Below are 10,730 nucleotides of genomic sequence, written 5' to 3' on the forward strand. Positions count from 1 at the left end.
AGGACAATCATAATGCATGGTGAACGGCTCAACCTAACCCCGCAACGCAACTTCGGATTCGAATATTAGTAGGGCAGCTGAAAATTGTTTTTCGCTTCGAAACGACGACGAGATGATTTTTCGAACTCATTTTATTCATTGATCCGAACCATTCAGTAGTAAATATTGTTTTGATTAATCGATTGCAAATTTCTGTCTTTATTCAGGGCCGTTACCACTTACAGAACGTCGTTCTTTTTGCCACCTTCATCCTTCTCTTCTTTGGCGCTGCGCTACGCTCCCACGGTATTCTCCCCCTTTCTTTTACTGAGTAGACAAATTTTTTTCCAATTCGAAAACCATTGGGAATTCTTACAAAATCAACGTAAATGCGATATTGATTATGGTTACCGCACGAAATGTATATATATATATATATCAATTGTACCAATATGCGTATAGCATTACCATTACCAGTGCATGCACTCAGTGAGAAAAAGTCGTAGAATCAACTAAATGTGCGTTCACGGGGGGGGCGAAATTAATATTTGTTCGAGTCAACCTAAGAGCCATTGGTCGAATAAATGTTCAGTCGATCTAACTTGTCTAAGTGGAAGTTTCGTTAAACCAACCGATCTAGAATTGACATAAATAAGTATCCATTTTGTTCTTCGTGAATTTACATTCAGTCGATTCAGTACCTTTTTTTTTAGTTCAGGTGTCGAGATAGCTAACGGATAATTTCAAATCGTGTTTGCGAACAAGTCAAAATTCTGAAATATACATCCCCATTCTTCCGTCCTGCGCCGTATGAGCCGTAATCGAATATTCTTAACATTGCTGTCATTACTGTGTTTATTCATTTGTACGTGTGATTTTCATTTTTAATTTCGTGTTACATTTGAATGCGTTGAGTATGTTACAATTCGACTCCCCTGTTATGGTCCAACTTTTCCAGCTTCTACATCGTAAGCAATTATCTTTAGACCATGTGTGTCCGGATATTTTTAATGCAGAATCTGATGTTTTTTCAGATTCTTCTGGAAAAATTATATCTTTCCATTACCAGAAAACCAAGTTTCGCAGCTCAGCGCGCCCGAAGACCAAAAATAAAGCTGCTATATCTTTTTTCTCTCAAAACCCAAAAAGTTTCGTGTGGGATGTTTTTCCGTATTCTGCATCTTTACGGAGAAATCAGCCTGAGACGACTTGAAAGAATCACCCTGTATACCCTTCCGACAATTGTCGCGACTGCCACTACACATTACCTATGATGTTTGGTCAAATACAAAATGCTACCTAATCACATTTTATTGCGATCTTTTAATATTAAGTCGGTCAAATTTTTATTTTTACACATACCGAATTACATATAATAATTTTACATAGACCGAAATATATTTTTTATTCGTCATGGGAAGCTAATTGGTTTTTCTGTTGTCTATGACGACACCGCACTACTGAAGTTCCTGCGGTATCAGTTCGTGGCTCGCGGCGCACGTGTTTACTGAACTCTGCTGCCTTCTCGTCAGTGTCTCCGGTAGTGTGTTTCGCGAGTGTCTAACGTGTTTCATCAAAGGTTCCGCAACTATTGTTGTTTATTTCAACTTTCCAGATTTATTTATTCATTTTCAGCATATCTATAGTTGTAAATTATTGTAGTGTATGCCGAGTATGTGTGTGTGTGTACAGGCTCGAGACAACGAGCCATCCAGCGAGTATCAGTTCCGAACCGTCGGGCAAGCCGAGCGTACGCTTAATAAACATCGTATCCGTACCTTTCGTCTAGGCCTCATTTATTCTTCTCACCTTATACTCCAAATGGCGACGAGGAAAATAATGGTAGCCGCGAAGCTCTAAAGGAGCCATGAGTGACGAAAAGAAAAAAGGAACATTATCGTGGATTTACGAACTAAGCAAGGCCCAAGTGGTACAAGAATTAGAACGCAGGGGACAGGAAGTCAACGAATCTAAGACGTTAGATACCCTCCGCAAGTTACTAAAGGAATTAGTGGTTGCAGAATTGGAAAAATCGGTGCAATACCCAGAGAGCGTCGCCCGCAAAGAGGAAACGCAACAGGCGATCGATCAACCGGCGATAATGGAGTACCGAGTATCCGTGGACTATGATGTGGAAAAGGATGACTGGGAGCAGTTCGTCGAGCGCATGGAATTCTATTTCATTGCCAACAACGTGACCGACGAGGTGAAAAAGAGAGCCATTTTCCTCACCAAGGTGAGTGCGAAAAGTTACGCGCTCATAAAAAAAATCTGTGCCCCAGAAAAACCAGGCGACATTGCACTGGAGGACATAGTAAAAAGGACGACGGATTACTTGAAACCAAAAGTCAACGTTACGGTGCTACGCTCACAATTTCGACGTCGCACGCAAGGAAAGAACGAAAGTGTCCCACAGTACATAGCGGCCCTCAAGGAATTAGCGATTAAATGCGAATTCAAAGACGCAGACGATTCCATAAAAGACCAAATAATCACGGGTCTATTAGACGACGAAGCTAGGGAAGCGCTGTTCAGAATCGAGAATTTAACTCTGGATATCGCACTGAGCGAAGCGTTGGCTGTAGAGGAAGCAAAAAAGGCCGTAAACATAGTTACATCGAGCACCAAGGATTAACACGAAGAAGTCGACCATGCGAGTGTCCAATCCATGAGAAAACAGCACACACAGACACGGAGCGCGTGGTCCACGACAAATCCGCAACGAAGGCAACCGAGTAAACGGGGCTCGGCACGTGGGTCTCAACAACAATCGCACCAACGCCGACCAAGGAAAAGCGAGGGGGAAACGGCGTGTTTCTGCTACGGACGCCCAAATCACTGGACGAACAAGTGCTGGCACAAAAATAAGACATGTGAAGCGAGTGGCCAGCAGGGACATCTCGAGCAAGTGTGCAAGAAGAAGGGGGAAAAGAAGCAGAACACATCGGTAGGCAAACTACAACAAGACAGCGACGGATCCAGCAGCGACGACGAGGAAGACAGCGAGTGGTATAGAGACTTATTTACTATGAGCGTCGATAACTATGATTGTAATTTTATTAAGATCAAACCACAATACTTACCGATACAAATCAAAGGTCAAGTAATTAGAATGGAGATCGATGGGGAAGCAGGAATCTCTCTTACAAGCAAAAAAGACTACAAGCGTTACCTTAAAAACCATAAGCTGTCAAGATCTGACATTAACATACGTTTCTACGACGGTTCGGAGAAGCGACCGATTGGCGTAATAAAAAATATTGAGCTGAAATACGACAAAATAACGGCCAAGGGGGACCTTTACGTTATGGGCGAAACAGGCGGACCACTAGTCGGTCGGGACTGGCTCGGCAAACTAGGAATCTGGCCGTTAGAAATCGTGCAATCGCGATCCAAAATACTAGTAGATTCCGAAATACACGCAATCAAAATCGAAAAAAAAAAATTGACTCCCTCAAACAGCAATTTATAAAAAAACACGCGAATCTCTTTTCACCGGGGCTAGGGACATTTACCAAGGGGACCTTCGAATTAAAACTAAAGGAAGGCGCGAAACCGAAATATTGCAAACCAAGAACCGTCCCATACGCGTCAAAGGATAAAATCGAGAAAGAATTGGATAGACTCGTAGCGGCTGGAGTATTAACGCCAGTAGGTAATTCAGAGTGGAGAACCCCCGTAGTACCAGTAACGAAGCCAGATGGGAGACTGCGGTTATGCGCGGACTACAAGGTCACCGTTAATCCCCAAATTATATCAAACGGACATCCCATTCCGAACCGCGATCACCTAATTAACAATCTCCAGAGGGGAAAATTTTTCACAGAAGTAGATCTCAGAGAAGCCTATACGCAAATCCCACTCGAAGAAAACAGCAGGAAAATCCTAACGCTTAGCACACACAGGGGGTTATTTCAACCTACAAAACTGCCCTTCGGAGTAGCGTCTGCCCCGGGGTATTTCCAACAAAATATGGAACAAATTCTAGGCAAGGTCCCAAACGTGAACATTTTTTTCGACAATATAGTTATTAAGGGCAAAACGATCAGGGAAAACATCCGCACAACTGAAAAAGTTTTTAAAATATCACAAGACTGCGGGCTTAAAATCAAAGAAGAAAAATTCGTGTTCTTAGAAAAGAAAATCCGGTTCTTAGGTTTCGAAATCGATGAACACGGATTATACACCATGAAAGATAGAGTAACAACAATAAAAAAAATACCGGAACCAACAACTATCAAAGAATTACGGGCCTTCCTGGGGACATTAAACCACAACGAAAAATTCATCAAGGACCGGGCAACAAAACTCAATCCACTGTACCAATGCTTACAAAAAGATAGTTTTAAATGGTCAAAAAAATGTAAACAAGCGTTCGAAACAGCAAAGAATGCGTTGTTATCAGCAAACGTTTTGGTAAATTATGACCCACACAAACCGTTAATCTTCACTTGCGACGCGTCAGACTGCGGAATGTCCGCTATTCTGTCTCACAGAACACCAGAGGGAGATAAACCTATAGCATACGCATCAAAAACCCTCTCGAAAAGCGAGCGAAATTATGCCATAATCGACAAAAAGGCTAGAGCAATTATTTTTGGAGTCACAAAATTTTACGATTACATCTATGGCACTACATTCACACTAAGAACCGACCATCAACCTCTGGTGCGTATATTCGGTCCGGGGAAAGGAATACCAATAATGGCAGCGAGACGGCTGCAGCGATATGCAACGTTCCTTAGCGCTTTCCAATATAACATTGAATACGGGAGGTCGAGCGACAACGTAGCAGACGGCCTCTCCTGCCTTCCGCTACCGTTACCAAAGAAAAAAAACAAAGGCCCCGAGAGCCGAATTCACACACATAGACCACATAAACGAGGGACCTATCTGTCTTGACTGGAAAGCGATTTCACGCGAAACTAGAAAAGATCAAGTATTGTCACAAGTTGTGAGATACGTTCGGGAGGGGTGGTCGACAGAGGCAAAAACCGAAAAACTAAAAGCATTCGAGGCACGGAAAGACGAGCTTACAATGGAGCAGGATTGTTCAATGTGGGGATATCGGGTGGTAATTCCCAAGAAATACCAAAAATTCATTTTAAAAGAAATGCACTTAACGCATATGGGAATCGTGAAAATGAAATCCATTGCAAGGTCGTTTTTCTGGTGGTCAGGGATCGACGAGGACATAGAAAAAGAAGTGCGGGCGTGCCACGAGTGCGTCCAAGAGAGAGACAGTCCGCCCGCGATAACGTTAAACCCATGGACATGGCCGACCCGCCCATGGCAACGCATACACACGGATCTCATCGGACCGCTAGACGGCCGAAACTTCCTTTTGATTATAGACGCGATGTCAAAATGGCCAGAAATATTCGAAATTAAATCAATCAGCTCAGAGAGTCTGATCAAACATTTCAAACAAGTTTTTTCGAGATTTGGCATCCCCAATCAAATTATCAGCGACAACGGCAGACAATACACGAGCGAAGAATTCGCATCATTCGTAAAGCGGCTAGCGATTAAACACATATTCTCCCCAGTCAAGCATCCCGCAACGAACGGAGCGGCAGAGAATCTCGTTAAGACCTTCAAAAAGAAATTTAAGATCCTTTCACGCGAGGGGTTCGCGCCACAAAAAGCAATTAACATGTTTTTATTTGATTACAGATCAATTAAGCATAGTACGACGGGGGAAACACCAGCGAAGCTCATGTTAGGGAGAGAGTTGAGAACGCGATTCGAAATTTTACGCCCAGCTACGGAAGAGAAAGTCGACATCGAAGTGGATCGACAAGTGCGAAATAAAAGAGGGAAAAGAGTAGTCGAATTTAAAATCGGCGAAAAAGTCTGGGCGAGGAAATTTGAGAGAAACGATTTTCGCTGGTGTAAGGGGATAGTTAAAGACCGTCGGGGGCCAGCTACGTATGAAGTAAAATGGGAAAGCGGGGGCATAGACAAGCGTCATGAAGACCAAATCATTAGACGTGACGAAAAAATCAATGAGGAATCAACGAGCAAAAACGAGCAGCCGGCGGGCCCCCGGCGATCGTCGCGATTAGCAAATAAGTAAAATTAAGAAATCATTGTAAAGGTGGTGGAAACTCCGGGAAACATTATATTAGCCTGAATGTAAACAGAGAGGAGTGTAGTGTATGCCGAGTATGTGTGTGTGTGTACAGGCTTGAGACAACGAGCCATCCAGCGAGTATCAGTTCCGAACCGTCGGGCAAGCCGAGCGTACGCTTAATAAACATCGTATCCGTACCTATCGTGTAGGCCTCATTTATTCTCCTTACCTTATACTCCAATTATATCCGTAGAATTGATATAATTACATTATAAGCTAATGATTATGAACAATCGTCATGGCCAACAGCCATAACAGAAGAAGACGTGCTCCGCGGAAGGAGCGGTACCGTGCTAGGCAAGTACAATTCTTTTTATACGTTAAAATATAAGAATATATATATAGACTGTATAAAAAAAATTGACTTTTTTTTTTTTAATGGTATACTAAAAATATTGTTCAAGATGACGAAAAAGAAATACCATAAAAATTTCAGATTTTAATATTGATATTTAGAGGTGCCTCATCGCGATTTTCTACTTTTCATAAGAATAACATGGCAAAAATGGTTCTTGCTCCTTGCGATTTTTATAACTAGATAACAACGCGTCGTACATAAAATTCAAAAACATGTTTTTGTAGGAAATTGAACGTTATACAAAAAAGGTCTCTTGTCATTTTACGATAAGTTTACTCCTTCAAAAGTTATTTGAGGTCAAACATCAGCAAAGGACCTCAAATAACTTTCGAAGGAGTAGATTTATCGTAAAATGACAAGAGACCTTTTTTGTATAACGTTCAATTTCCTACAAAAACATGTTTTTGAATTTTATGTACGACGCGTTGTTATCTAGTTATAAAAATCGCAAGGAGCAAGAACCATTTTTGCCATGTTATTCTTATGAAAAGTAGAAAATCGCGATGAGGCACCTCTAAATATCAATATTAAAATCTGAAATTTTTATGGTATTTCTTTTTTGTCATCTTGAACAGTATTTTCAGTATACCATTAAAAAAAATAATCAATTTTTTTGATACAGTCTAATATATATCGTTTTCCACATCCTACATAAATGTTTCAGACGTTTTCTGTACAATAATTTGCTACAGCGAAGGTCGAATGTTGTATAAAATGTATGAGTCTGATAGGCAGCTGGTGAGCAAAATTTCAATATGATTTGTTCATGTGGCAGATATTATAAATAGTGATAATTGATGAATAGTGATAAATAATTATAGCAGATGAGAAATAGCTGTCGAGTCAGCTGTGAAGAGAAGTAAGACCGGTATATCTTTCCACCTTTATAAAAATAAAAATATAAGTAAAAATATATGTAGTATGGAGGATAATAATAATCTTTTATTGCGTACCATAAATCATTAATAATATTCATGTATTTTGTACATTCCTTTTCTTTCAATGGCATGACGTTTAAAGAACTGTACAACCCAGTATCAGCAAACTAGACGTCTGCCAATATTATTTTTATATCCAGAGGGTCATAATGAACCAAATGAGCAAATCGAGAAACACGAACAAATGATTTAGTAGAGTTTGTTTTACGACATATTTGCAACCATCTTTTATAATAACGCAGAGTTCTGGACATCTGTCTCAACTTTTTCAGTACACATGCAATATTATCAACACGATAGATCAAAAGACAGATATTGATAAATAATATAGTACACGAGTCATTCCATGTCAAATCAACCAATGGTTGGAATGGACCCCCTTCAATTTGGCCGAATTTTGGTCAGGAGTTTTCTTTTATCCTACAGCGAAGTTCTGCCAAAAGGGAAAAAATTTAAAAAAAATTTTTCAAAAGTTATGAAGAACTCAAAATTTCACAATTTTTCCTGTTTCTTAAACTTATATTTCAAATATCTTGAAAACTATTGCAAGTTAAGGAATGACTGATGGTTAACTTCAAGGGTGATACTTGGGGCTGTGAAAAAAAAAAATGTTCGAAAGAAAAATTTTGAAAAATCTCGAATTTGTAAAATTTTGAATTTTTAAAAGTTCTCAAAATTGACGATGAACAATAAATTTTTGACTCAAATTTTTTTGTACACTACCTTGAACCAATTTTAAGAGATCCTGAAATTTTCGACACTGTATTTTTTGATTTTTTCAAAATACGAATATTTGAATTTTATTAAAAAAAAATATTTTCTAAAAAAAATTATTTTTTTCATTTCTATCTCAAATGTGTTCAATAAATCGTGTTATTTTGTAATTTTGAACAATTGAAATTTTATTTAGTGGCATATTGATGAGCAATAAGATCACATTGATGACATGTGTTTATATTTATTTATTAAAAAAATTGATTCAGGTGTAAATTGATTAACATTATGTTACGAAAGTCGTTTTTTCTTCAATCCTTTTTGTACTGTCGTCGCTTCTTTTCTTTTTGTTAACCTGAAAAACGTTAACATGATATTTATTATTTAAATTTGGATTTATTAAAAGATTTTGGATTTTTTTCGATTTGGATATTGATATCAAATTTGGATTTAAAAGATTTTGGATTTTTTTGGATTTGGATATTGATATTACGGTACAGGGGGACGGCAGTCCATGTACCCACCCGAGGCGTTGGTTCGGATGCTATTTTTGTTGGTTCGTAGTCGTCGCCGTCTTCGTTCAGGGAACGGAAGGGAAAGAACAATAATTAGAGAATGATTATAACTTTTATTTTGATTTGGAAATTGGGTGAAGTCGATGGGAAGTAGTTGAGGTAATGTTTTTGGGAAACGGGAGTTGAAGCTAAATGTGGGAGGTAAGAGCGTTGGGATACGAGTGAGGCTTTTGCGTGAGCAAATGAGCGAGGATCCAGGGTAGAGGGAAATCGAAATAGCAAGGTAAGGGCGATAGCGAGTGGTGTAAGGCAAGATGGCAATAGGATGACAAGATATGGAGTGTGGGAATGGCAGGTAAAGACGAGCATCGAGGAAGGTGGAAGAGACGTGAGGCGGGACGTCGGACGTAACACGCCCCCCCTTCGGGAAGAACATTCGGTGAGGGTACAGAGCCGAATGTTCGAAGGAAACCCGCATTTTTGAGTAATGTACCGACTCACTTACGAAAGATTACAATATAGTTTGCCTTAAAGAGTATAGCGCCTAGGGTTAATGCGCGTTTAAGCGGGTTAGTATACATTTTTAGCAGAAATTTTTTTTTTTGTCACAATAGATATGTTCTTATAGTTTGAGTGTGTAGTAGTTACATAACCGTGATAGGGAAATTACAATCATAGTAAAATTAGAATTTTAGGATTATAAAGATACAATTATAATTAAATTATAATTTTAGGGTTTTGGTTGTAGATAATATAGATACAATCAAAGTTAAATGACAATGTCAGGGGTATAATTGTAGATAGTATATATACGATTATAGTTAAGTTATAATTTTGGGATTTTGATTGTGGTACGGCATACGGTTATTATCATAGCGTAATTTGAGACATTTTTATTGAACGATATTTGGGCATGACTGTTAAAGCATATCAGTTTTGTGAAAAGGGAACGGGAGAGACAGGTTCAAATAAAAACACTTGTATACTCGTACAATGAAAAGGCGACTTTATCGCGAGATCGATTCTTTATTTTTAATAATACACACAACGTAACGCTTGGCGTGGCGAGAGCAACTGACTCGAGACTCGAGTCTTCGTTTTTACAACGACACGATCCGAAGATACCCGAAGGAGCTTCGTACAAGATTTTGGTACAGTCATGCGAGAAAATTATCGACGTACAGTCGAAGTAGAAACAAAACGCGAATTAACAGTCTTAACAATAACAATGGGTATGTTCTTATAAATCTGTGGTAGAGGGCTTAGTCTTTTCAGATGAAGAGGGAGTCGGAACTAGCGTCAAGGCTCTGATCGCGGGGCAGTTTACGTGGGTGTTGTCGTAGCTTGGACATTTCCATCATTTTAGTTTGTGAATGAGCTCGGGGCATTGACGAAGTGCGAGGAGCCAGGTCCTTAGGGAATGACCTATTTTCTAGGTGAAGGTGGGAAATATCATGGTGGGAAAGGATTTGGGGTCTTGGATGACGTGAGTCGAGGTTGTGGCGTGTCCGCCTGGATTTACAGCAAGAGTATACTTTTGAGATTCTTCTGAATAATGAGAATTTGTAGCAAAAGAGAACTGCTAAGAGGGACGCGAAGGCGATTCCGCCGTAGCTAAGGTTGCTGGTGAGACGATGCATGTTACTTTGAGTACGATAGTGTGTGCTTAGATCGGCTGAGCGTTTGAGCACGTCATTCAGGGCATGAAGCGTAATATGGTGCAGTTACGGGTAGATTGATAATATACGGCTGTTGGCTTCTAAAGGGGGTTTAATTTGAATCACTTTCTTCCTGTGCTAATTTGAGTTTATTCAGATGGACAATTTTGGTCTTATGGGGGGTGATGAAAATTTCGGCATTGATATCGTCAATTATACGCTTGATCGTATATGTTCCTTTATAGAGGTCGTCAAATTTAGATCGGGTTTCGTTCAGTAGATAGACCTTTTGACCTGTTTCGATATTTTGGTTATTGGTACGACGGTCGTAGTACGTCTTGGAACGGTGCTTTGCTAAAATGAGGTTAGCCGCGGCGTTTTTTCGTATGCTGGATAGGTTGGAGATTAAATCTAGAAGAAAGGAATCGTAGA

The 10,730-nt window shown here is 39.7% G+C and overlaps 1 protein-coding gene across 1 annotated transcript; it reads left to right on the top strand.

Moving 5' to 3' along the window:
- Positions 1 to 2,647: 2,647 nt before the first annotated feature.
- LOC124413341 (uncharacterized protein K02A2.6-like) lies at positions 2,648 to 6,264 on the top strand. Its single transcript, XM_046893867.1, has 4 exons — positions 2,648 to 3,382; positions 3,442 to 4,799; positions 4,909 to 6,054; positions 6,168 to 6,264. The coding sequence occupies exons 1-4, from the start codon at positions 2,648 to 2,650 to the stop codon at positions 6,262 to 6,264; spliced, it is 3,336 nt and encodes a 1,111-aa protein (XP_046749823.1).
- The last annotated feature ends 4,466 nt before the right edge of the window (positions 6,265 to 10,730 follow it).

The sequence above is a fragment of the Diprion similis genome, chromosome 12 (assembly GCF_021155765.1).
Source record: "Diprion similis isolate iyDipSimi1 chromosome 12, iyDipSimi1.1, whole genome shotgun sequence".
NCBI lineage: Eukaryota > Metazoa > Arthropoda > Insecta > Hymenoptera > Diprionidae > Diprion > Diprion similis.